General features: G+C 52.6%; 14 protein-coding genes across 14 annotated transcripts; 8 read left to right on the forward strand and 6 right to left on the reverse strand.

Moving 5' to 3' along the window:
* Nucleotides 1-403: 403 nt before the first annotated feature.
* On the reverse strand, nt 404-874 carry AYO21_01819 (hypothetical protein; the record flags this gene model as incomplete). The annotated part of the gene is made up of 1 exon (XM_022651801.1): nt 404-874. The coding sequence occupies one exon, from the start codon at nt 872-874 to the stop codon at nt 404-406; it is 471 nt and encodes a 156-aa protein (XP_022515919.1).
* Nucleotides 875-1,502: 628 nt separating this feature from the next.
* Nucleotides 1,503-2,015, forward strand: AYO21_01820 (hypothetical protein; the record flags this gene model as incomplete). Its single annotated transcript, XM_022651802.1, has 1 exon — nt 1,503-2,015. The coding sequence occupies one exon, from the start codon at nt 1,503-1,505 to the stop codon at nt 2,013-2,015; it is 513 nt and encodes a 170-aa protein (XP_022515920.1).
* Nucleotides 2,016-2,556: 541 nt separating this feature from the next.
* Nucleotides 2,557-3,302, reverse strand: AYO21_01821 (hypothetical protein; the record flags this gene model as incomplete). The annotated part of the gene is made up of 3 exons (XM_022651803.1): nt 2,557-2,859; nt 2,907-3,015; nt 3,085-3,302. The coding sequence occupies 3 exons, from the start codon at nt 3,300-3,302 to the stop codon at nt 2,557-2,559; spliced, it is 630 nt and encodes a 209-aa protein (XP_022515921.1).
* A 498-nt stretch (nt 3,303-3,800) lies between these two features.
* Nucleotides 3,801-4,698, forward strand: AYO21_01822 (hypothetical protein; the record flags this gene model as incomplete). The annotated part of the gene is made up of 3 exons (XM_022651804.1): nt 3,801-3,976; nt 4,024-4,250; nt 4,310-4,698. 3 exons carry the CDS (start codon nt 3,801-3,803, stop codon nt 4,696-4,698), a joined length of 792 nt encoding a protein of 263 aa, XP_022515922.1.
* A 407-nt stretch (nt 4,699-5,105) lies between these two features.
* AYO21_01823 (hypothetical protein) lies at nt 5,106-6,291 on the forward strand (the record flags this gene model as incomplete). The annotated part of the gene is made up of 2 exons (XM_022651805.1): nt 5,106-5,819; nt 5,872-6,291. The coding sequence occupies 2 exons, from the start codon at nt 5,106-5,108 to the stop codon at nt 6,289-6,291; spliced, it is 1,134 nt and encodes a 377-aa protein (XP_022515923.1).
* A 340-nt stretch (nt 6,292-6,631) lies between these two features.
* AYO21_01824 (hypothetical protein) lies at nt 6,632-7,692 on the reverse strand (the record flags this gene model as incomplete). The annotated part of the gene is made up of 2 exons (XM_022651806.1): nt 6,632-7,555; nt 7,627-7,692. The coding sequence occupies 2 exons, from the start codon at nt 7,690-7,692 to the stop codon at nt 6,632-6,634; spliced, it is 990 nt and encodes a 329-aa protein (XP_022515924.1).
* A 374-nt stretch (nt 7,693-8,066) lies between these two features.
* AYO21_01825 (eukaryotic translation initiation factor 3 subunit L) lies at nt 8,067-9,597 on the forward strand (the record flags this gene model as incomplete). The annotated part of the gene is made up of 2 exons (XM_022651807.1): nt 8,067-8,275; nt 8,367-9,597. 2 exons carry the CDS (start codon nt 8,067-8,069, stop codon nt 9,595-9,597), a joined length of 1,440 nt encoding a protein of 479 aa, XP_022515925.1.
* A 766-nt stretch (nt 9,598-10,363) lies between these two features.
* On the reverse strand, nt 10,364-12,073 carry AYO21_01826 (hypothetical protein; the record flags this gene model as incomplete). Its single annotated transcript, XM_022651808.1, has 2 exons — nt 10,364-11,928; nt 11,986-12,073. 2 exons carry the CDS (start codon nt 12,071-12,073, stop codon nt 10,364-10,366), a joined length of 1,653 nt encoding a protein of 550 aa, XP_022515926.1.
* Nucleotides 12,074-12,544: 471 nt separating this feature from the next.
* AYO21_01827 (hypothetical protein) lies at nt 12,545-13,657 on the forward strand (the record flags this gene model as incomplete). Its single annotated transcript, XM_022651809.1, has 2 exons — nt 12,545-12,619; nt 12,674-13,657. 2 exons carry the CDS (start codon nt 12,545-12,547, stop codon nt 13,655-13,657), a joined length of 1,059 nt encoding a protein of 352 aa, XP_022515927.1.
* A 651-nt stretch (nt 13,658-14,308) lies between these two features.
* On the reverse strand, nt 14,309-15,439 carry AYO21_01828 (hypothetical protein; the record flags this gene model as incomplete). The annotated part of the gene is made up of 1 exon (XM_022651810.1): nt 14,309-15,439. One exon carries the CDS (start codon nt 15,437-15,439, stop codon nt 14,309-14,311), a length of 1,131 nt encoding a protein of 376 aa, XP_022515928.1.
* A 2,231-nt stretch (nt 15,440-17,670) lies between these two features.
* Nucleotides 17,671-18,174, reverse strand: AYO21_01829 (hypothetical protein; the record flags this gene model as incomplete). The annotated part of the gene is made up of 1 exon (XM_022651811.1): nt 17,671-18,174. The coding sequence occupies one exon, from the start codon at nt 18,172-18,174 to the stop codon at nt 17,671-17,673; it is 504 nt and encodes a 167-aa protein (XP_022515929.1).
* Nucleotides 18,175-19,130: 956 nt separating this feature from the next.
* AYO21_01830 (hypothetical protein) lies at nt 19,131-20,731 on the forward strand (the record flags this gene model as incomplete). The annotated part of the gene is made up of 2 exons (XM_022651812.1): nt 19,131-19,467; nt 19,518-20,731. 2 exons carry the CDS (start codon nt 19,131-19,133, stop codon nt 20,729-20,731), a joined length of 1,551 nt encoding a protein of 516 aa, XP_022515930.1.
* Nucleotides 20,732-21,134: 403 nt separating this feature from the next.
* Nucleotides 21,135-22,140, forward strand: AYO21_01831 (hypothetical protein; the record flags this gene model as incomplete). Its single annotated transcript, XM_022651813.1, has 2 exons — nt 21,135-21,488; nt 21,553-22,140. The coding sequence occupies 2 exons, from the start codon at nt 21,135-21,137 to the stop codon at nt 22,138-22,140; spliced, it is 942 nt and encodes a 313-aa protein (XP_022515931.1).
* Nucleotides 22,141-22,732: 592 nt separating this feature from the next.
* Nucleotides 22,733-23,803, forward strand: AYO21_01832 (hypothetical protein; the record flags this gene model as incomplete). The annotated part of the gene is made up of 2 exons (XM_022651814.1): nt 22,733-22,873; nt 23,042-23,803. The coding sequence occupies 2 exons, from the start codon at nt 22,733-22,735 to the stop codon at nt 23,801-23,803; spliced, it is 903 nt and encodes a 300-aa protein (XP_022515932.1).
* Nucleotides 23,804-24,780: the final 977 nt, after the last annotated feature.

Below are 24,780 nucleotides of genomic sequence, written 5' to 3' on the forward strand. Positions count from 1 at the left end.
CTTGGGGCACCAAGGAGTTGCAAGGGGGTAAAGATACAAGGTGAAGATGTAGAGGTGTAGAGACAAGGACGCAAGACAAAGATACAAGGGAGGGGCAAAGAGAGATCGTGTCGTGTCGTGTTTTTGTCGTTCCCTTTACATTGCTTTCCCTTGAAGCTCGAGTCGGTGGATGTATCTATTACTACATGTAATGACACTGAGCAGACACAGATCACTGCGCGGAGGTATCTGTCTCATAACGAGACAAAAATCGACTTTTGATCTGCCTTTTCGACGACGGACCTCTCCTTCCTCCATGTCCCCCGGCAAGAAGAAATCAGAGGTGTACAGAATCACCGACCTCATCCCTGATCTCGGATCTATATCTTTGGTCTGTTGTTTTCCCTTTCCCCCTCCGTCTTTTTTACCATCCCTGCTTCCTCATCTTCCGGATCGTGCCCAACTCACTCCGAAACCCTTCCATGAACAGCTTGCGCCACCGCAGAATGCGAATGTTCTTCCTCCGCTGGCCCCTGCGGACGTGCTTCTCCTGGCTCCTCATGTCAGACTTGACGTTGTTCTCGTGGCATTTGCGCTCGAGCAAGCGAAAGCCGCGCGTCGGGTCACCGTAGATGCCGTCCACGGTGCGGCCCAGCGTGGGGCGCAGACGCAGCGTGATGGGTGGCAGAGACGACGAGTAGATATCTTCGTGCAGGTCGGACAGGAGCGTCGAGGTCGAGGTCGTGGCGCTGTTTTCGGGTGATGATCGCTGCGCCGCGTTGTTCTGGGTCCGAGCATTCCCCAGCAATTGGTCCCAGCGTGAGGCGACAGTTTCTTTCCTCTTGGGCTCCGGTGCGCGGGTCTCCCGGATCAGGTCCATGAGCTGGTTTCTCATTGCGTGGGGAGCGGGATTGTTGCTGTTCCTCGCCCTTGAAGGCTTCGGGTTCGACTTCGATGGTGGAGAAGGCGAGTCTTGAGATCTGGGAGCTGTAGAGCAGAGCTGTCTAGAGTGTCTCTGCAGAACAGGCTGGATGACATCGTGGATCGTTGACCTCGAGTAACTCGAGGAGGTGAAGAGGCGTGGTGATAATCTCTGGGAGGTTAACGCACACCGTGTATAACTTTGCAGCGAAGGAGACGCCTTCATCCTCACGGCGGCGCAGGCAAGAGAGTACAAGAGAGTGACACCATGCACGCTTCAATAGCTGCGAGGAAACAAGAGTGGGAGGAGTAGAGTATCCTGGTGATGAAATGTGTAGACAGACAAGTTCAATTGAAACAAGTGCTGCAATCTCAGAGCTTGGTGTGGCAGAAGTCCCAGCCAATGATGTTCGAGTTTCTGCGGACCGAGATCTCGCTGGAGACGTCCAAGTGAGATGCCTCCACATGCACTCCTCCACATACACGAGGCACCTACCTAGACACAGAGTACATTGATGAACAGCCAGAGCATTTACCTTTATGCTTTCCGTCTGCCACAAGCTCTCAAACGACGTTCTACTCCCCGTCCCTGGCCCCGCAGCATGTCTTCCAACTCCAACCTGATCACGCTCTCCTCCCTCAAGTACATCCAGCCCGCGACCCTTGGCAACCTCCTCCTCGATCCTACAGAGAAGGCCAAGATCGCCATAATAGATGTCCGTGACTCGGACCACATCGGGGGCAACATCCACGGTAGCACTTGGGTGCCCCTGAACCAGCTGGATGTGCGGATGCCCGAGCTGCTGCGCACGCTGAAGGACAAGGAAAAGGTGATCTTCCACTGCATGTTGAGTCAACAGAGAGGGCCGAAGGCAGCCTTGGCCTACGCGAGAGCGAAGCAGAGGGCGGACGCAAAAGAAGCCCGCGAGCAGGCACAATCAAAGGAGAAGGCGGGAGAAGACAAGATGGAAGAGGGCCAGCAGCAGCAGCAGCAGCAGGAGTCGTTGTCTTCGCAGGAAGTCTGTGTGCTGGAGGGCGGCTTCGGCTCCTGGCAAGCGCGTTTCGGCGAGGACTCGAGACTCACAGCAGATTATCAGCCCGACCTGTGGTTCTGACCTCAAGGCAGGTTTAATTCATGGGCTTTTGAGGTCGTTACTCGCGTTACTCCCGTTACTCGCGGACGGCGTCCCCCACTTGACGAGAGATTCCAAGTGTGAGGCTTTCTGCTGGAATAGTTGGAACAGGGCATCCGATACCATTAGACTTCCTACCGCAATTCAGCATGTAATTGGCACTCAATGGACGAGGTTTAACCCTGGAAAAGGCAAGTCTTGGAGTCGTGGGATGCATACTAGGTAACTAGTATGATGATAACCTACAACAACGCAAGGCCTGTCCTTTGTGCTACTATTACTCTTAGAAGTATGTTCTATGAACTAGACTAGTATTGGTCTGGAGGTATGTCTCGCTGTGTGGAAAGGGAATATACATCCGCGGCATCACAAAAGCCGCCATGCCTCGTGCATTAAAGTGATCAAAAGATTCGCTGTATCGTACGCCGCCATTTTTCAACCCCAATAGTTACAGATCATGACACCCGAAACATCGCAGTAAGCCTGGAAACGCTGATTAGACCTCCGCCTGCATTCGCGGTGGTTACACTCTTTTGCTTGCAGTTTCCTTCAGCTCCATTTCCGTGTTTTCGCGATGCTTGTGCTTCACGCGGCACATGGACCTCAAGCCCAAGACCGCAAGCCAGAAATTTCCCTGCGGCTCGTCGGGAGCGAGTTGGTATAGCAGGTCGCTCTCCCAGCTGATGTTGTTGTAAACATTCATAATGCAGACGACTGTTTCGGAGATCCAGACGACCAAGAAGATAATCCAGTACGCTGAGCTGGAGGCCTTGCCACGGAAACGATACGCGACCGCCCAGGTAACCATGCCAATCACCGCAGTAGGCTGAGAAGTCAGCAAATACAAATCTGAATACATTGCTGCTTACTTACCGCACAGAGTCTTTGAAATCTACAGGCCAGATTGAGGTATGCCATTCGGTCGGCAATAGTGTTGCGCGGAGCCGTTGCCATCATCCAGCAGGTTTGGAGGAACGCCATCCTAAGTAGACGCCAATCGATCAGTCAAAGATGCAAACAAAGCGAGGATAGAAATTCGGAGACAACTGACCAGTGCAGAGCAAGAAATGGTGTAACGGTGCCGATGAACGGATGGCTTTCGCCCCCATAGAGCGACCCTAAGCATGCAGCAACGATCTCCAGGCACCATGAACAGATGGCCAAGAAGTAGAAGATGGTGTATTCTTCGATGCGAGCCAAGGAGCCTCCAGTCCTGAATGGCAAGGCCTGGGGCTCGTCTTCGCACGGGTTATCAATGGGATTCGTCATCTCGAGACGCTGGGGACTAGATTTCGAAACGACGTCCTCAAGTACGTTCGGTCCCCAGCGACAATGGGCGCAAACTGCGACAGACGGAGGGAGGTGCGGACAAGGCGCAGAGGGACTGTCAGATGGGGACGGCGGCTGTCCACAGTCGATACCTGTACTTTTGCAGGGCGACAGGATCGGTGAACTGAAGACGTTGTTGTTGGTCGGAGGACGTGACTTGGACGATGACGATGATCCGTGGTGATCCGCCCGCCGCTCAAAACAAGGCCAAAAGCGTCAATGAGTTGGGCAACAGACAACGGTGGACCATCACAGCCACGTGACAAAGATACGTAGAAGCATAGAAGCAGCGAGTAGTTTCCCGCTTAATCTTCGGATAAAATAATTAAATCACCTTCCGTGCCTCCGACGTGTCAGTTTCGTAGACTTCATTCACCTTGTACCTGTGTCTCATCAACAAGACACAAAGTCATCCACCACAACACATCTCCTTGTGCAATGGCTGCCCCTATAAAGACCTTCCCTATATGCGGCGTGACATATGTCGGACAGATCGAGCATGAGTACATGCACGGTAAGAAACTGTCAGTTTGCGCAAACTGTCTGGCCTTGGGATTCCAGAAACCTCTGAGGCGATGCAACGGTTGTTTGTTGGTCGATTACTGCTCCAAAGAGTAAGTCTGCTTGTATCGTCAGCATGAATCTACTGACCCGCTGCCAGATGTCAAAAAGCCCACTGGCGCAAGCACAAGTCATTTTGCAACATGGTGCAGGGCAAAGGAGACCGAAACGCCTATCTCTCATCCTATGGCCACGACGAAGTTCTTCGACTCATCATCGATGCCTACCGCTTAAGAGTCGAGACAGACCACTTATCCCGGGATGAAGACCACGGTATTTATTTTCCAGGCAAACCAATCGACGGCTTAGTCTGGGCCAAGGGCGACGGTGAGCACAACCTCCTCGGAAATCCTGCTGGTGGTCGTTACTGATTCTGTGAACCAAAGCATCTGATGACTTCCAACGATTTCTCGATTTGGCGGAAGAGGCAAAAATCCTACCCAAGTGGTGGACGTTTGAGGACCGAATGCAGTGCCTTGCTCTAGCAATCGACAAAAATGACCCCGAGTCAATATTCCGCCCAATCAACCAGACTGAGCTTCCCCAGAGGTATGAAGGTGATATGGCCATCCGATTGGCGCTCGCTATCCTGGCCGAGATGTGTGTCGGATATGATGGCAAGGGACCGGCCAAGGACGACACATGGTTCCAAGAGTTCCAAGAATTCCTCGACCTTCATCCAGAAGAACGAGCCCGATTGATCAGGGGCAGTATCGAAATGGTGGATTCGGTGTTGAAAGAACACGGAGAAGAGTTCGGACAAAAGCCGAACTAAATGTCGTAGGAGGATGCCCCGTTTGAGCTCCATAGCGAGCGACGAGCAACCCTGACATTGAATCATATATATATTTATCAGAGCCAAATCTGCAAGTGAGTTGCCTGTGCCCCATGTTGCAGCCATTCTTTGCTAAAAACAACCAGGGAAGGTGAAGCGAGCGACTCGATGTCCTCGCAAGGCTGGTTCTGGTCGGAAAGCTTTCTTTTGATGCTTCAGGAAGGTTTAAATGGTACCTTTGGGTGTGGCAGCTGAACGGACAGCTGTTCCTGGTTCCTTCGTCCTCTCGGAAGGGACATCCCTATCGGTACCACTTCCTTCCAAAGTTGAATCTTGGAAATTTCCTTGAAACCCCCCAGTCTCGACACTCTCCCACCCTTCATCACTGGCACTTGCGCGACCACGACATGGCGAGCCACAGACTTGATGAGATGGCAGAGTCTATCACAATACCTACCGCGGAGTACGCGTCATTGGTGAGCATCTATGCATTCCAGTTCTCCTGTCAGTCGAGGCCACGCGCAGTTCTAACAGAGGCAAAGCTCGACACAAGAAATAAGTTTCGTTCCTTGGTGCAGGGATTGCTTAATGCAGGAGTCTCCGGCGAGTTGCTGGACGCTTTGAGCCGCATCAATCGTCCACTGACACCTCCGAACGACTTCAACTCGACCAATGTCAACGCGATCGAACCAAGCCAAAACGGTGCACCGGGCACCGGGCCCATGCACACAGCTCGTTCTTTCGTTCCTCCAGCCCCTGCCACCGAAATCCCACACCTTCGCCAGCACGCTGCTGGTTTGCAGGCACACCTTGATCCAGGAATTACGGTGCAAGATGCACCTCAATACGCTGAGGGAAATGCCACGCAAGAGGTGGTGGGAGTATCGAGCAGGCAGAATCGTGACGGTATGACGACAGCAAGACGATCACTTGTCATTTTAGGACTGTCACCTGCCACGACACTTCACAGCATCACCCAGGTTCTCAGGGGTGGTGCCATTCTACAAATGTATTTGCGACGCCAGGACTGCTCTTGCCACGTAAGCTTCGTGGACCCGAAAGCAGCGGACAACTTTTATCGCTATGCACAGACAAACGATATCTATGTCGCAGGAAATAGGGTCAGCAGAGACCAAATACAAATGGCCATTGCAAGCTGCTAACAGTCTTCAGGTGGACATAAGATGGGAATACCGACAAACTCAGGTACAACCAAGCTTTGCCGACTTCGTCCAATCGCTCAGTCGTACTCGCAACCTCGTTATTCGCTCCGCCAGCCCAGAAATGACTGAAGATAGCATTCGAGCAGATCTCGAGCACATCCATCACTTGGATGTTGTTGACCTCTTCTTCAGAGATGGTCACGCCCACATATCTCTCAACAGCATTAAATCGGCTCACACAGCAAAGAACTGCATGCTTTCGCGGCAGAAATACATGAGATCGAGGATTGACTTCTATCCTGATGAATGTGCTCGACCACTGCCACGTGCAAATCTCAATCTCCCGCAGAACCCATCAGCCGTCAATCCAGCTGGCGTCTTCCACAACAATCGCTTCGCAGTGCTCTTTGATGAGTCCGAGGAGTCCTAGGAGTTCTCAGGCGAGGTCAAGAGTTGGTGTTCGAGGTTGCTGGCACAATAGGCTAGTTGATACCAGAGACGGGATAATGACATGTGTTGATGGTACCTGTTTTCACAAACACCGGCGGAGGTTCCACAGTGTGGCATTGGGTGCTTAGTGTCAGTCGTACTATTGAGAGAGACATCGGAACCGCCGAGGTACAAGGAGCACGAATAACATATTGCCACCATTGGCGGCGTTGAATACGCTTCTCGATAGCGGAGCTTGAGTTGACTTGACCTGAATTGCAGGAATTCTAAGACATGACTTCAACTTCCCGACAGCTATCAATGCTGTCCGTATTCTCGTTTTATCTTTCGTGGCTATATCCATAGTGCCAGTCCTCCCTTTTCAGATCCTCCCTTATCTTGTAGTTCTCTTCGGCCACGTCGACCGTCCTCATGTCACATTCCACAACTTTCATTCCTGGTTCTCCATCGTCAAACGATCCGGGGACTTTCCCAACAAGCGGCAACACCACTTGACTTAACCCGGCGTACCCCTCCGACTTTGGGCCGCCCACATTGACAAAAATAATGGCGCAAGTATTCTCAAACGACCTCGTAATGAGGGCAGAACTCAAAAACTGAAGATCCACATCTGGTCCGTATGCTCTCGCTTCCGGGGTCAGATCATCTCTCGTCCAGAAGGTGGGGATGATGATTAGACGTGCACCCTGACGGACCAAAGAACGGCAGGCTTCAGGGAACGCTAGGTCCCAGCATATCACAATTCCCACAGGTCCCAGGGGAGTTTCTATCATTGAATGAGGATCTAGGTGAGGCGGTGGGCCCTCCTCTGTGGATAGATGATGTTGATTGACCTTGACGGAGGCCGGACCCGACGTGAGAACTGTGCGTTCTGGGATCCATAAGTTTGCCTTCGTGTAACTACCCAAAATCTCGCCTGTGTAGGAGATGAAAGGGGCGATATTGAGGAGAACGGGTTGTTTGGTAGAGTCTGCGGACGTTCCGTTGCTGGCTGCGGGAGGCGGCGATTTCGGATCAATGGTGACGATTGTCCCCGGAACAATATTGATCTTCAACTCCCGGGCCAGGGCTTGATACTTGGGCACGTATTGATAAGCAGTTTGGGCCAGGACGGCGAATTGGGGATCTTCCGGGACCCACGATGTTAGATGGTACTCGGGCAGCACTGCTAGCGACGCCCCTTGTGCGGCAGCATCGCGGATATAAGTCGATGCAGCGTTGAAGTTGTGTTCCAGGTCAAGAGGCTAGTCGTCAAAGTCAGCGCTTCACGCAAGCATATATCAAGGAGTTATCACCGATAAGACAAGGACCATACTTTGGGGTGAAGCTGGATCAAAGCAACTTTGAATGTCTGTGAGAACGATTCATAGGATGTCGCCATTGTGTGTTTATCCTCATACCCAGTATTTGGTCAAAGAACACGACGCAGTGTCTCCTTGTTACGATGACCGTACTTCTGGAAGTTGGTGCCCTTGACGAGGCTTCCGACTGAGGTTTCTCCGTCAGACGTCATGGAGACGAGGCTGCGCTAAGCCTAAAGTAGATTTTGAATTGAGCCCACACATCTTTCTCAATTCTCCAAACCTCGAGGAGACTGCCAAATTTTACTTCCTTCGACCACAATAACTACGGGGCAGGTGTTGGCACGGGAAGTACTGTGCATGGGCTCCTCCCTCTCTGTGACTCCCTCATCTACAGTCCTCCTCTCCGCCTGGATCAAAACACCCTCTTCGAAGATTTCTTCCCTCGCCCACAATGTCCTACGCGAACGGTAACGCATTCCCAGACGAGGATGTAGAGGAGGAAACCCTCGTGGCAGACTATCAAGAGCAAGTGAACAACTATGATGAGGGCGCAGACTTGGAGCGCGGAGACTCGATCATCAGTGGCGGACCAGCAGATTTGCGAGCGCAACTTGAAGCCGCCGCGGCTCCTCTGGAGTTCCAAGCGAGCTTGGAGACCAAGTGAGTTGTCCAGTCTGATTCTCTTCGCCCAGAAGATATTGTTTCTGTTGGGATATGTCTTTTGGGAGGAACGGGACTAATAATGCCTCAGATTTCAAAGCTATGACAACTACTGCTCACTTTTCCACTACATCCTCAACTCCGATGGCCCTGTAGAAATTGAGACGCCCTCCTACTACTGGGCTTGGGATGTGATCGATGAATTCATCTACCAATTCGAATCATTCTGTCGCTATCGTAACCGGGTCGCCCGCACTGCACCTACGGAAGAAGAGGCGCAAATTCTGCGAGACAATCCAAACACATGGGGCTGCTACAGCGTTCTTAACGTCCTGTACTCATTGATCCAGCGTTCGCAGATCAACGAACAGCTTGCTGCCACGAAGAGAGGCGAAGATCCCATGGCAGTGGCGGGCGAGTACGGCTCACGTCCTCTTTACCGTATGCTTGGATACTTCTCCATCATCGGTCTTTTGCGAGTGCACTGTCTCCTTGGAGACTTCAGTCTTGCCCTTAAGACCCTGGACGACATCGAAATGAACAAGAAAGCCATGTTTGCCCGCGTCATGGCTGCGCATTTGAACACATACTATTATGTCGGCTTCTCTTACATGATGCTTCGTCGTTATGCGGACGCCGTGCGCATGTTCAGCCACATCCTGGTGTACGTATCTCGCACCAAGAATTTCCAAAAAGGACCCAATCAAGGGCAGTTCGACGCCATCGCAAAGAAGACCGAGCAAATGTACGCTCTCATCGCCATCTGTGTGTCCTTTGCGCCCACTCGCTTGGACGACTCCATCCACACGGCCCTTCGCGAAAAATACGGCGAGAAGTTTGCAAAACTGCAACGTGGGGGCACAGAAAGCTTGCCAATCTTCAAAGAATTGTTCCAATCCGCATGCCCAAAATTCATCACCCCTACACCACCGGACTTTGATAACCCTTCGTTGAACATCGACCCTGTTGATCACCACACTGAGATCTTCATGGACGAAGTCCGCAACACTCTCTTCAACCCCCTGATCAAATCGTATCTGAAACTCTACACAACAATGAGCATTCAGAAGCTCGCCGGCTTCTTGGAGGTCGAGCCCGAAAAGCTTCGCAGCTGGCTACTCGTGAACAAGCAGCGAAGTTGTCGGCAAATACGCTGGACCGAGGGTGGTTTATTGGAAGGCGAGATTGTGGGTGTGTTGGGTAACGGAAGCTCAGAGGGGCTGGATTACGCCATTGAGGGTGATTTGATTCATATCAGTGAGGCGAAGCAGGGCCGACGCCTGGTGGACTGGTATCTAAGGAATCTAGCAAGATCCTACTAAGCAAGAAGATAAAGGGGAAACAACGCAGGTGATGACCACGATCGGGGTATGGCCTGGTTGGGCAGAGACGGTGTGAGAAGAAAATGGAGGTGTTCTCAACATTTTACGCAAAGACGGGCTCGTTCCAGAAGCACGAGAGCAAGCGCCACACCAAAGATGTCATGAGTCATGTCGTGTCCGGAGAGAGCGAGAGGGACACGTCCCCCGGAGGTTTGCCTCACAACCCTCTCCAACCTGAAGTTATGGTTGACATGACACCTCCCCGAACTTCAGCCTGCCAAAGGCTTCGTTCTGAAGCAGAGTGCGTTCCCCGCCGCCTCTTCAGTGGGAATCATCAGACACAAAGTGAGGTACCTATTGTACAAGGCAGCGCGTCCTCTTTTACCCGATCTGCTGCAACGGAAAAACCCAGCGCCATGTGTCTTGTACGGTTTAACGACCATTACGCGCGGCCGGGCGAAACGAGATTGAGGCAAAGCGAGGCCAGGGGAAAAAAGTAAATCGTACCTCTTCATGTCTAGAAAGGCGGGAAACACGCCAGAAATGTGATTTCAGTTTTTGACTTTTTTGTCTCTTGTCCTTTTGTGTCCTTAAGGCCCCCCTCCCCTGAACCCGTGGTATTCATCATGGCTGGTTCGTTTGAGCTTTTTGTGACCCAGCCACCTGCCTAGCTAGCCCCCAGAACGAAGATAACATGGATGGTGTTTTTAAAAAGTCTTACAAGTCTTACACAGTATGGTGGCAAGTAGCATGCCGTCCGTCAATGTCAATCGTCCCGCATCTCTTCATCCTCGCCATACGCATCTTCGTCGACACTGGCGTCTCTGTCCGTTGCGACACCTGCATTCCCATTCACGGGTGGAGGTGTATTCCTGTCGTCGGCGCGGTCTTTGCGAGGAGCCCCGTTGTTCATGCTCACCTCGGCGGCCTCCGCGTCCTCCACCTCCGCCATGCTGACATCCTGTGCGCCCTCGTGGAGCTCGCCCTGCTCCTGCAAAATCGCATCTGCGTGTTCGGCTTCTTCCTCGGCCTGCGCTTCCCGGGTCAATTCCTCGTATTCATCTCTGAATGCGCTGTCGTATTCCCCTCTGAATTCGGCGCGCGAGCGTCGTTCTTTTGCGTTGGGCTCTTTGAAGAGCACCATGACTTGGTCGGGGATATCGTCGTCTGCATTGTTGTTGTTGTTGCTGTTGTTGCGCGTTCCGGAGAGATTACCTCTATCGGCTCTCATTTTCACGCGTTCGAGGATCGGATAGTAATACGCCGCGTTGCCTTGCTTGCGGAAGCGGGAGCCGCGGGGAAGGTTATTGGCATCGACCAGTGACAATGCCATGATGCGATGTGGGTCGACTGTGTCTTGCGTGGCTTTGGGATATACACGAACACGTTCAAAGGGTAGACGTAACGAGCCGTCGGCGGATTCTTCCAGAAGTGGTCCCATGAGGCTGGGATCGTCCTTTCGAGGATTTGAGTCGTCAAACAGCTGCCGTATGCGCGAGGTCGAGTCTGGCTGTTTAGGAACGGAGAGAGACCATGTATATGGCTCTGGCCCGGGATCTGCGAATTTTTCAGGATCTCTGTCAAAGGCCTCTTTCGCGGCTCGCCAAGCTGGCATCAGAGCTGCGTTCTCCGAAGCCATTAATATACCAACATCAATCCGATCATCCCTTCTCCCTTTATAGGGCGGTAGTGGTGGCTTGTCAAACTTGAGGGCTTGCCAATTCGAGGCCATATCTGTGCCGGTCTCCAGATCCGGGATGACGGGGTAGAAGTCCACAGGCTTGAGTCTGGGGTTATCGGGATGGACGGGATTCTTCCAGGCGTCTCGTTCCTGGGGAGTGATGGGGTTCGCTTTAGCCTCTGGAGGGTTAAAGGGGATGCTGTCCGGATAGGCCAGGTCGAAGCCTTTCTGAATCTGTCGCTTGATATTTTCTGGATCGTCTCGGGTGACAGGCACAGGAGCTGCTTTGGGTGTCTGGGGTTTTTGAGTCCGAGGACTTGCCCGCATGAAAGCATCATTTGCCCGGGCCATTTGTGAAGAGGTCATGTATTGTGTCTTGCGCAAGAATGAGACGTTGTTCTTTGCACCCTGGCTCTTCAGTTGATCCAACGACATCAACAACGCTTGGTCGGCAGCGTCGAGCACGGGTTGGACTTCGGGAGCCATGATTGCGCTTTCGTCGCCGAGAAAGTAGCCTGGGACACCGATCATATCTATCGGCATGCCACCTTCGGCGTCCACCTCAATGTTTGGTTCTTCTCTCTTCGCCAGACCCGACGCATAACTTGTTGTGAGGTATTGAGCCAAACCACCAGTGTCAATATCTAGAACTGCGAATGTGTGTTAGCATCGAGATCCCAGTCTTTGTCGGGACATCTGCGACTTACACTTTGGAGGCATGGGAGGTGGAGGCAGGTCATTTCGATATCGTATCGAAACGACCATGTCCTGCTTGAAGCCCTTAGCCTCTGCCATCTTGACTGGTGTCGTTTGTAAAGCGCGGCGGTATAGGGACGAGTTGCGCGGCCGGGAGTCAGGCGACGAGAATCGGGATAAAGCGGTGCACAATGAGCCGCACCCTTACGGACAGACTGGCATCCTTGTGTTTCTAAAGGAGCGCAAAGAACGGAGATTGTATGCTAAGTTGTTTGTTACCCAAGCGCAGTCTCTCCTCGCTCAATTTGGGTGCTGGTGGGTGGACGAAATCTCCAAATCGCGCTGCTGGGGAAAGTTGCGAACGGAACTGGACAGCCAGACAGCGAATCGAAGTGGAGCAATTCAAGCGAAACCGAAGTCTTCCTTGTCGCCGCAGTTTGGGTCCGGGTTCATGATTTCTCTTCCGGTTTTCACTTTTCTCTCCTCCAGATTCACGACCTGATTCCTTTGTATTCACAACTTCATCATCCTCGCATTCTGTCCAGGTGTCAGTCCTTCCAACGAGAAAAAATGGGCTGGTTCTGGGCCGACGCACCCAAAGTCAGCGCACTTCCTACAGCGCAGCCATCCGCCGCCGCTCCTCCGGTATGCTTCGCATCTTGATATCCAAACGATGGTTGAACGACTAACTCTCTAAAGCCAGGATGTCCGATGCACAAGGCAGACAACGGAAACCCTACACCCTTTCCACCACCACAGCTCGATCCCTCATCGTCAACACCTTCATCATGCCCAGTCAAGTCTCCGAACCACCCGTTGCGACATCAACCGGCAGAATCACCGAGTCAGACTCGATCGCCTGAGCAAGGACCTCCGCCATCGACCTCTTCAACACTATCCAAGCTCAATCCCTTGAATTACATGCCCTCTCTGTCTAATAGTCGCCCTGAAGACTCCCCTCAATCAATACATTTGCCTCTTGACCGGGAACTGTCCTCGATTCCGCGCAGTGATTCGCAGTCGAACTGGGAGTATCCCTCCCCACAGCAGATGTACAACGCAATGCTGCGCAAAGGCTACACCGACACCCCCGCAGAACACGTCGAGGCAATGGTCGCCGTGCACAATTTCTTAAACGAGGGAGCGTGGGCAGAGATCGAGGAGTGGGAGCGGATCTTCGGCAGAGGCTTATGGAAGGGGTGGGAGACTTGTTCGCGGGGCGAACAGGCCATTACTCTCGATCGGGCGAGGCAGGAATACGCCGCTCAACGACGATTAGCCCTTGGGTTAAATCCGGACTCTCTGGAGGACGAGTCGAAACCAACACTCATCCGCTTCCAAGGCCGTCCCAAAGAACCTTCGCCCAAGGCTCGAATCCTACAGATGCTTGGCAAAGTCTTCCCGGACCATTTCTCCCAGGAACCTCCCTTTGACCGACATGACTGGTACATCTCGCGGAAGCTCCCTAACGGGTCGACGAAAGAGGTGCGCTATGTTATAGACTATTACGGAGGGGGTGTCGAACAGGAAACAGGCCAACCCGTCTTTTACTTGGATATTCGACCCGCGTTGGATACACCGACGGCGGCTGTGGAGAGGGCGATGAGGTGGGGAGGGGACGTGTGGCATCGAGCATCAGGGGGAGCAGCAAGGGAGGCCACAGCACGAACAAAGGAGAATTGATCATGATTGACGCCCCGAGCGGATTGCCATGACTGACACGACAAGAACCGGGCGCAGATGTGATAATCTTGCCCAGTTTGGCTTCTTCTGGGTTCGTCTCTTATTACCTGATCCGGGGTTGCAATTCCGCGGCAAGAGAGCGATCTCTAAATGGGACACAGTTCAGTGGGGCGCCTTTTGAGCCTTTATGAACGTCTGGCTTTGTACGGCCCTTTGGTATCTTGCAGCTTCCAGGTCTCATGTGTCGGGTCCCATCTTCCAGTAGGGCCTGGAACCCTCTCCTCTTCTATAACATAGCGATGTAATAATGTCCTGTAGAATAGCTTGTACACGAATCATGGCCAGTTTCCACGTCTGTCTGTACCTTCCCTGTAAAGATAACTCGGTCTGTTTCCGATCGCTGGCTTTCTACTCTTGCCGGGGGTATAATGAATTGAAATGAAATGGTGAAGTGAGATATCGGTTATTATATGGCCTGTGGCGCACCGCTTGAAATATTGAACCGCGCAATGGGGGTGGCATGGATCCATCAGGGGGAATCAGGGGCGCGAGATGGCGGTTGACTGGTCCGTCAGTCTTTGTTGTTTTCGCGAGACCGAACATGGCTTGATGCTGATGTGGCTCTGTGCGCACATCCAGACTGGACCAGTGTTATTGAATCCCGTGTTGATGTAGACGAGTCGAGTCGTTGACCCTACAAGCATCCGCCCAGATGCCTTGCCAGATGGAAGACTGCAGCCACGGCATGTACAGCAGTCCGAACATGACCTGCTCGACCTCCTCCCAGGTCGAGAGTCCCAGCTCCTGGGCTACCTGCGCCAGCGAGTCTGTGAAGAACATCTGTTCCGGCTGCTTCAGGGCGTTTTGGACAAAGACGAAGAGAGCCCAACAGATGACCATCGCCTCGTCCGCGTCCTCAGACCGGTTTTCGCGCATCCATTTTTCAAATACCTTTTTCTGATGGTGAGTCAGAGCCCTCCCAATCCCGCTGGCCGCGAGGATTGTGTGAGGTGCAACGGACAGCATTCCCAGGCCTGCGAGGCGGACGACACCTTCTAACGCTGGTATTTCTGGCTCGTTGTCGCTGTTGCGGGAGAAAATCTCTGTTTCATAGGGATATGCCAGCAGATCATATTCTACCTCAGTTGCTTTCCGCCGCAAGCTCAGGGTTTCTGCAGGTGACGGGCGTCCACGAGGTGTGGTCTGCATTTCGCAAAGACGGCATATGTCACTGGAGACAGTGAAGAGTAGTTTCAAGGGCCGGCTAATATTTTGCAGCTCCCTGAAGTTCCGTCCCATGCGAGTCATCTCAGCGGGAAGATGCTGATCAGCACGAATTAGAATCTCTTCAGGTAAAGGTTCGCGCGTGAACAGTAGCGGAAGGACAGGGCGCACAAGTAGTCCAACCGAGACTTTGACATTGGACAGTGGTAACCACATCATCGTCTCCTCAGGCAAGTTCATCCGTGAAGTTAAACGCTCGAGAATGTTTAGATGTATTCGAGCCTCTGCAAAATTGCCCACGACTGTAGCGGCCGATATCAGCCCAAAGCAGGCCTCGACCATCTGGTAATCTACATCCGCGCGCTGTTCGAACGTCCGACGAACGGCCACCATTGCTTCATTTTTCACTCTGATGTAGTCTGGGTCGAGGATGCGGTCATCGTGGTTCGCATTTGCATTGGCATTAGCAGGCGCAAGGTCTTCATGTCTGCCATAGAAGACAGCCCGGTGAGCTGCAGTCGTGGCCATGAAGCCAAGGAATGTGGCAGGGTTCGACATCTTGCTATGCATAACCATTTGTTGCCGGGCAAGTCTGGCATGAGCTTGCCTCGTCTCAACACAGAACGACAGGGGGAGCATCACATCAAAGCCTGGACTAACTGTTAGGGTCTTGCAATCGATACGGCTGACACGATAAACTTACAATACTGCAGTAAACTTTCTGAAGTCTGGCGCGGCAAATTGTTTATCGGTAAGGTATCAAATGGATCAAAGGATTGCGCAGCTGGGGTAATATTGAGGCGTGGGGACGGAAGGGGAGACTGCGTATGCCGAAGTATATCAGTCCCAGGACCGATCATTGGACTACTGGCGCTGCGGTCGATTGATTCGTTGCTCAAGGATGGTTCAGAGTGAGTAGATTCGCTTCGAGCGTTGGACTTGCCGCTGTCATTGGGACGGTGGCGCCCAATTGGCCTCTTTTTCCCTTGAGCCAACTCCACCTGGCGAACGCGTTGCATGACATGGGAGCGGATAGCATGCCGCTGCTCTCTATTGCTGATTCTTCTGTGAGACACCGAAACCAAGTCCTCAGCCTGATGCACAAAGGTGAAATTGGTAGGAGAACCGGCTTGAGGGTCTGGTGGGCGAGACCCTTCAGCCGAGTCTAGGGAGTGGTTAGTTGTGTTGTCGACAGTTGCATCCGGTTGCGGATATATCCATACCTGTACCATGCGAGCCACGGCGCATCTTCTTAGGTCCATCAGCTCAGGGGGAGGGCTGACCCAACAAACGGCCTCTCGGTTTTGTGGGAGGCGACAACGCAACCACAGAATGTCATATCAGTTTAATAGCTGAGTCCACCAAGAAGCTATTGCATGCTGACGCGGACATGTAGGGTTCCAGGAGTGGGAGACCACCGTCAAGGTGTCCCCAACAGGATCGCTTGTCAAGTTATAGATGCAGACGTAGCGTGTGCCTGCCATTCCGCAGCCACGTGCAATTCAACCCAAGATCCACGATCCGGCCCCCTCCTTGGACGGAATAGACCTCGGAACTTGCTTAAAGTCAAATAGGAGCATGAGGCTAATCGACGAACGAATTGCTGGGAACGGCCCGATAGGAGGTGGTGGAGCTCGCTCGAACTCAAGACCTAGCAGGATCAACATCGCCTTTGTCAGACCCTTTGCAGACTGCTGCTACGTACTCTTTAGGATTCGGAGTCAATGACCTGAGCAGACCTCCTTGACACCTCGCTTCTTCTGACGAGGAAGGTAAGAGCTTCTTCAGGCTAGTCGGCGACAGGGGGTTTTATCAAGGAATATCGAGTGGTAAGGTAGCTGTTGTAGTTGAATAGTATTGTGATCAGGCTGGCGGACTAAACGTTCAACCAATGCTTGCGCGGACACCTGCTTACAAAGACAGACACCGACCTTGGGATCCATCGCTGCGACCTTGCAACGGGTGGACTGCGTTTGGCAAAGCATGGGTAGGCGAGGTTAAAACACCTGGCACAACAAAGGCCGGTGTCATCAGCAAAGTGGTCGGGAGAGCCCCGGGAGGCGTACGGCATCCCTTGGCTGCGTTGCAGGTTTGAATAGTGTTCTAGAAAATGGTAAAGTAGGACTTCTCTGTATCCAGCTCGGTCAGGGATCGGGTTGACTCCGTTCCTTTGCCTCCGTCGTTCGTATTCGCAGCATGCCCGGCGGACTCCGGCAATCTAATTGGGGGTTCTAGGCTTGTGTAACAGTGGCTGGGTACCCTATCCGATTGTCAGGTAAGCGGTCAAGTTGATACGAATGAATAACCGGCAGTTGGCATGAGTGCTGCTCTGGCTATCCAGTGTATCAAATGCAGAGATAGACGCCTCACACGCCCGGGAGGTGAGTGTCCTAGCCCCCTTTCCAGTCAGCATATGCCATCTCTTGTCGTCCCTGGGGATTACCCGAACGATGCTAGAGGTTGCGTGACATCGGATCGTTTCAGAACAGGCGTGTGTGTGAGTTGAGTTGAGTTGTGGGTGGGAACTTCACTGACAGGATCCATTGTTGCGCAGTTCGCCAAAGCAGCTGAATTGTTCGATTGGGTTTCAGCTTTTATTAGCCGAAGTATTGCCGAAGAGCTTGGTACGCCTGCCGCGGACTCGAAGTGACCTGACTCGAGAAAAACTTAAGTAATCGCTCGTGCCTGTTTGGACATATCTTTTGCCACTCTCCAGTGCCCAGAACAAATCCCTGCGTTGGATACCAAATAACAGGTGTGGTCTACGCCCGAGTGCTCCATCTTTTGCATCACAGAACACCTTCCTCTTCACCGAAAATCCTTGCTAGCATGAAATATACGACAATGCCGCCCGCTATAATCCACATCTTGTTTCTCCAGACCCAACCTTGACCCGCATCCCTCGCAGCCTGGCCACCTTGGACCACGACTCCGACTCCGGTGCTCCCTCCCAGGATCCGTCGCAAGGCTCTCGTCTCCGGCGAGCAATTGATCTCTTCGCCCTCTTCGTCGGGAAGCATCCGACCAGTGGCTGGATCAATGCGATGCTCTTTTATCCAAACCCAATTTTCCTTGTCCTCGTCAGGGAATTCTAACCGGAATTTGATCCCGCCGTCCCCTGCTTTGATGTTATTGATCCCCCTTGTAGTCGGCTGGACACCGGGAACGGGTTTGGAGGCTGAGCCGCCCCCAGTAGAGTTCCACCATCTTGACCTCGCTGCATGCCATTTTCTCTCGGCAGGCGACCCGCTAATGCTCCCTGCTGTCATCTCCTCGCTGTTCATAAATGACATAAGCCCTATCAGTATGGTCGACACTGACCACGCAGGGTTAAATAGTTGAGGATGATAGTCGGAAATACTCAAACAGAGCCTCGTAGAAGGTTGAAACCGGCCTGAGGGAGTATGCATTCGACTAATGTACGTTAGTCGACCAAAAGTTCTGTCAGAGATAGAAATGCCGCAGCACCGGGATAAAGATCCGTCGCATGACTTTGGGACGACTTACATCGCAGGCGGAGCGAAAGGATAGTCAGGCGGGAAAATTAAAGTACCCTGACTTGCCATTAATATCCACCCTGATTGTACACAGCGGAATCGCCAGCCTGGCACCGGTCTGTAGGCCCGGGATTGCTTACATGGTATTGTCCTCCTTCTGTTGTTGGCAAAGAGAGCGTAAGTGACTCTATTCGGTTCAATGCTGAGAACTTTAGAACCTACCATATGGTGTATTTGGGGCCCCAGTCAGAATATAATGCCATTCTAGTATGTTATTTTCACTTGGGTGTGCTTGTATGTATGGTGGTGGAGAACGCTGAATTGCCTCATACTCCCGGATCAGTCGTTTATGGGCGGCTTTGGTGGCCATGTTCGTGAAAGAGTGGTCGCCGACCGGGTGGATCCTGATGATAAAGGGTCGGTAAAAGACTGAATATCAGTATGATAACATGCCACAGCGCAGGACAAAAGGAGAATCAACTGTCTTGTGTGATAAAGCTGCGAGATTAAGTGAATGAGAGTGAACGACAAAGACACGCGAGCATTGCGCAGTCAGATGGCGGTTAGCTACCTCATACTTGTAGAGGGCTGAATTAGGGCAAGTCTGCCGAGAATCGATCACCATCCGCAGCATGTGGGTCAACAAAGGTACCTGTGCATTTTCGCAGCACAGCTCCCGCATTAATAGTGCAGTTCTCCCCGGAGATCTTCATCACCAGTCGCAAGTGAAGCCTGCCCGCTGACCGGGCTCAATGGCAAACCCAGCTTCAAATGAGTCGGAGGAAAGCATCTTCCAGCTGTTGAAACAAGCCGACACAACAGAGCTGGAAACCCGAGAAAAGGCTATCAATGAGCGGTTACATCGCACATTTCAGCTCGGCCAACAGCGTCTTGCAGACCTTATCGACCAGAATTCGACTCTACCCACGACCGTGTCGTCAGTGACTGTCCTTGGAACTCAGAATACGAGACATGGCTTCCTCGGAGCAGTGGTAAACCCTCTATTGAGCGCCAACCGCGACCGACCGTATACTCAATCTGAGCTCATACATGAAGTCGCAAGAACGGCTGAGAAGCTGAGGAAATTTGGTACGGTAACACCCTGGCTCTTGTCGCAGCTTTGTCTTACTGTAATTTAGGCATCTATCACGACCCCATTTCAGTCTACCTCGACAAACCCTCCAAGACTGACCCGACAACTACACCTACCGATATTGCCATATACTACTCAGTGAAGGAGAAAAGCCGGATTTTTGCAAAGACTGGAACAGATCTTGGTAACGCAGAAGGGTCAGCTTATGCAAATGTGCAATGGAGGAATCTCTTGGGCGGTGCAGAAACCCTTGACGTAAATGCGTCCATCGGCACGCGCACACGCTCCTCCTACCAAGCTACTTTCGACACCCCTGTGCTGAGCAACCCCGATCTGCGATTTCAGGTTGGTGGATTGCAAAGCGCGACACAGAAAATCTTCGCCAGCCACGAAGAAGTGCTGAAGGGAGGCTGGACCAAGTTGCGATGGCAAAGTTCGGCCGCGTCGTTTCATGAAATAGGGTACAACGGTTTCTGGCGACAGGTGACCGGGCTCGCACCCAATGCTTCACAGACTGTCAGATCCGAAGCAGGGGACTCTTTCAAGAGTAGCATTTCTCACATGTGGATGGCGGACCGAAGAGACAACGCCTTACTACCAACCAGAGGCTACTATGCCAAAACGTCCGCGGAACTGGCAGGATGGGGCCCCTTGCAAGGTGATGCAGCGTTTTTAAAAAGTGAAGTTGAGACTCAGTCGGCACTGTCGATACCGGTTCCAGGCATCAAGGGCGACAGCGGTGTCAGCTTCACGACCGGGTTCCGTGCCGGCCTGCTCTACCCTTTGACTCTGGGATCAAAGCAGAATCCAGAAATGTCACGGATAAACGACCGATTTCAGCTGGGTGGTCCCACGGATGTTCGAGGCTTCAGACTATCGGGCTTAGGGCCTCACGATGGTCCGGATGCAGTAGGGGGCGACATTTATGCAGCTGGGAGCGCCAATCTTCTTTTTCCTCTCCCTAAAGTTGGAAAGGATAAGCCTCTACGGTTTCAGGCCTTTATCAACGGTGGGAGGTTACTGGCAATAAGGAATGCAGAAAAGGAGGGTGCAATGACGAGCCAAGAAGTTCGGCAAAGCGTTACAGACGCTTTTTCGGAGCTGGGGAATGGACTTCCAACAATGTCAGCTGGAATAGGGCTGGTCTATGCGCATCCGGTGGCGCGGTTTGAGCTCAACTTCTCATTGCCGTTGGTCGTTCGGAGACAGGAAGAGGCCAGAAAGGGTGTGTCTTTCGGTATTGGTATCAACTTCCTGTAGTGTTGTAACAGCATTAGACAAAATTGTACATATGAGCAGCATGGCCAGTAATGACCCGTGGGGAAATGAAATCCTCCGCAGACGGAACGAGGCTGAGGAAAGGCCAACTGGCCCAAGAGGCGTCGGGTTGGGCACCAGCCAGTCAGAATGCCTCCACAGCGGAGTTTGGTTCTCGAGGCACTCCGAACACATTTGCAAACGTGTACCTAAATAATTAATCTTATCCCCTCCAGCACTCTACAGACCATACATCTCGCCTCGCAAGACATTGACGAGTCGTCTGCCAGTTGCAGCCCTCTCTTCAAGCTGTTCCTCTTCCGGGCTCTAAGAGCAAAGACCCCTAAACATCTCACGGGGACCTGCACCACAACATACTCGACGGCCTGCGTGGCCCAAGTCAAGCATGTCATACTACAACCAACCCTATGGCGCTGGTGCAGGCGCAGGCGGCGCTGCTTCGAACCTTCAGTTCTATCCCTCTTCCTACTCAAACGTTTCCGGCCACACCACGCCATCGCAGGCCTCTTACGGTGGATATGGTGGTACAAGTAACACCGCAAGCGCATATCCGGGATATGGTGCAGGCTCCTCAGGAGGCTTTGGAGGTGGACCCGGGATGCAGGGTGTTAGTGGTCGCATGGGGGATTCTGGCGGATTAAGAACAGGCTGGCTCGCCGCATTTGGAACCGAGGGGTATGAAGGAGAGCCCGGGTTGATGGAGGAGCTGGGAGTCAATTTCGGACATATCAAAACGAAGGTAACTCGCTGCGAATACAAGACCTCGGGGGAAAAGAAGATCGAACTGATTATGGCATGAACAGACCCTCACAGTCCTGAATCCGTGGACGCGTCCTTCACCCCACATTATGGACGACAGTGATCTCTACGGGGGTCTTCTGTTCCTGATCCTTTACGGAACCTTTCTCGCTCTCTCGGGAAAATTCTTCTACGGCTACATCTACGGCATTGCGCTCTTTGGATCTATAGCTCTGCACTGGATGTTCGCGCTCATGACACCGCCCATCGATCCCAATGATTCAGATCAAATGGCGCAAGCCCAGCGAGATCATGGGCAAGGGCCCGGCGGCCGTGGTCATGGAGGCCACTTCTCTAGCACACTCACATACTCGCGAAGTGCAAGTGTTTTGGGGTACTGTTTTCTGCCTCTTGTCTTCACCTCCTTGTTTGGGGTGCTGCTGCCTATGGACACGGCCATGGGATACATCATGACGGCGATGGCGGTGGGATGGTCCACGTTTAGCAGTTCTGGGATGTTTGTCAGTGTGGGAAGAATGAAAGGCATGAGGGGCTTGGTGGCATATCCTCTGGCACTGTTTTACTCGGGGTTTGGCATCATGGGAATCTTTTCGAGCCGGGGAAGTGGCATGCTGGAAGGAAAAGTGCTTTGACGACATTTGGATTGATTTTGTGGTGAAATGAACTTATGTCTGGATCCAAAGGGCCGGAATACCTCATTACGGACGGGCCTTAGTCACCAGAGCACCTCGTCTGTTCATCACTATTCTGGGTGCGGACAGTGAGGCGACGCCGGATGGAGGAAGGTGGATGCCTCGATGTCCAAACAGGCTTCAGATCGGTGTGACGAGCCACTTTGACTTGACCAACCCTTCAGCGCTGTACGGTCCATACGCTACACGTTACATCGTAAGGTGGTTAGCGCGGTGGGCAGCTTGCCTGAGCCAACGAACTGCCCGCCAATCTGTAGAGGATGAGATCCAGAGCCTCATACAATGGTGTTTATAGATTCGGCGCACTCTTGGAGTCGAGGCCTGAGCCAGAAGAAAGGAGACTCATATAAGACTCTAGGTGGATAGTGACACGAATATTATGCAACGGACATCACCGCGACCATGAGTATTTTGATTCTTTTCAATACTTTTTCTTGCTCGTGACTGAAGACGGAACATCGACGGAACGCATCGACACTTTGCTGTCCCTCCCTCCCACGCTGGGCTGGATGTGTGTAGACCTTTGGCGATCATGGAGATCTTCGGCTTGCTAGGTGAGAGGCTGGGGACGATTGGCAAGGTCGAGAAGAAGGTGGAAGAGGCGGTGCTTCCTCGATGGAAGAAGGATTTCTTGCAGAAACCCTCCATCTCGGTGCGGAAAGGGATTGCGTGGGTAAGTCTTCATTGAGGCCGCGATGGTAGACGGTGGACGCGAGTTTCCTGGCTTGTGGCCATCAAAAAGGCAATTTGGTGTGTTTAGGGCATTCAGTCCAACTCGAGATTTGTGTGATGTTGCGACCCAAATTGGCCATATTTCTAACTTCATGGCGGCTACGGACAGGGCTACACTCCCCCCTATGAAGACACCGACACGCTCGTCCTGACATCGATCCAATCGTCCTTCATCGACATCAGATTCCCTGTCAAGCGACAGTTGTCCAAGCCAATAACGTCGGACCCATCCTTCTGGGCCTTCTCCGGAACGTCCCACACGATATTTTCTCCGTTCGAGGGCGAAACCGTCTCAATGCCCTACTCCGCGCACAGTGTGTGGAAGCACGACATCGACTCAAAGGGGCCGGGCATCGTCGATGAGGGGGATTTATTTCTCCTCCCCAACGGCGACTGTATGGAAGTGGGGATGATGCAGAACCCTCGCACGGGCAACGACGAGATGTACAAGGAATACTGGACGGGGCCACCCACGGGTGTGAATTCAGCAGGGACTGGCCCTGAAAGCTGCGTTGTTGCGAAGACGCACGTCTTGTCAGATGATCGGAAGGGTCAAGACGCAGCCGGGATCATCATTAGGGTAGGCAATTACTGTCAAGGCATCATGCGCCAGGGCACAGGTGAACAAGGTCAGTCTGAAGAAGGAAATACCGTTCTGGTAGAGAGATGGACGCGAAGTGGCGCTGAGACCGAAAGAGACGCTCATGATGCATCAAGCTGGGTCCAGGACTGGCGCAGCAACACGCCCTGCGACAGTGGGATCTTCATGCCATGCATGTGGGTATGCGACGGGAGCAGGAAACTCGGAGATGAGATTGTCGTCAAGGGTATCACCTGGAGAATTGTGGAGTTGGATACGACAGGAACCTAACTCAAGGACCAGACTGGAGAGAGACACGAGAGACTCATGATAATGAATGTAAATGCCGAGAAATGTCGCTTCGCTGTGCGGGAGGGAGGTTTATTGTCTGTGACAATATGTACTAATTTCGGAGTGGATTGACGACCGGTAATGGACGTCTACCACGAGATACATACTTCCGGAAACAAAGCCAGGCGTACATCCGTGGACGCGGATACATGCTCACCATCGCAATCGATATACATGTACTCGTACTTGTAGACTCATCCGATGCCACAGGTGGCCACCCAGTGGCTGTGTCATCCAAGTGGTTTGTTCCCCATCCGTGGATTTCTCCCATTTGATTTGTGGAAGATTTGCGATCCGAGCAACTGATGCCAATCCTGCAGCCGACGGTCACTAGCGTGCCGAAGATGAGCCGAAAACCAATCATAGCAACGGTGATGATTCTGCGCAATCTCGTCCCTCCAATACCGAAAGAACTTTTCCAATGTCTTCACCTTCTTCCCTCTCCCGTGTATGTGTCTTGTAACTAAATTCTGCCTCGGTCAGCCCGAAACTCCGTGACTCGACCTGGGGCGTGTCTCTCCGAGGATCCTAGAGACCCTTTTATGGAGTTGGTGGGCCTCATCCCGGGACCCAGACTTCACGATTCAGCTCTCCCAAGGTTATGGACATCACATATCCTGTTTGGGGGATACGGCAGCTACGGGTCTATGATGGTGCCGATCAATGCTCGGGATTCCACCGATGTGTCTGCCTGGTGTAGCAGCCAGGAAGGTATGGGCCGTATGGGAGCCGCGGGGACTCACTTCTAACTAGACATACAAACATGGCCCTTTCCGTCTGCTATCGACGAATCTCACGTCCGTGAAGTTTCCTTCCCTGACGAGCCGAAGTTCTGCCATTAGTGTCTCCGTTGACTATTTGTCGAATCATCACTGGGCATTGTCACTATTGGCAGTCCAAAGTTCCATATAATACGT

The sequence above is a fragment of the Fonsecaea monophora genome (genome assembly GCF_001642475.1).
Source record: "Fonsecaea monophora strain CBS 269.37 chromosome Unknown Scaff7, whole genome shotgun sequence".
NCBI classification, from domain to species: Eukaryota; Fungi; Ascomycota; class Eurotiomycetes; order Chaetothyriales; family Herpotrichiellaceae; genus Fonsecaea; species Fonsecaea monophora.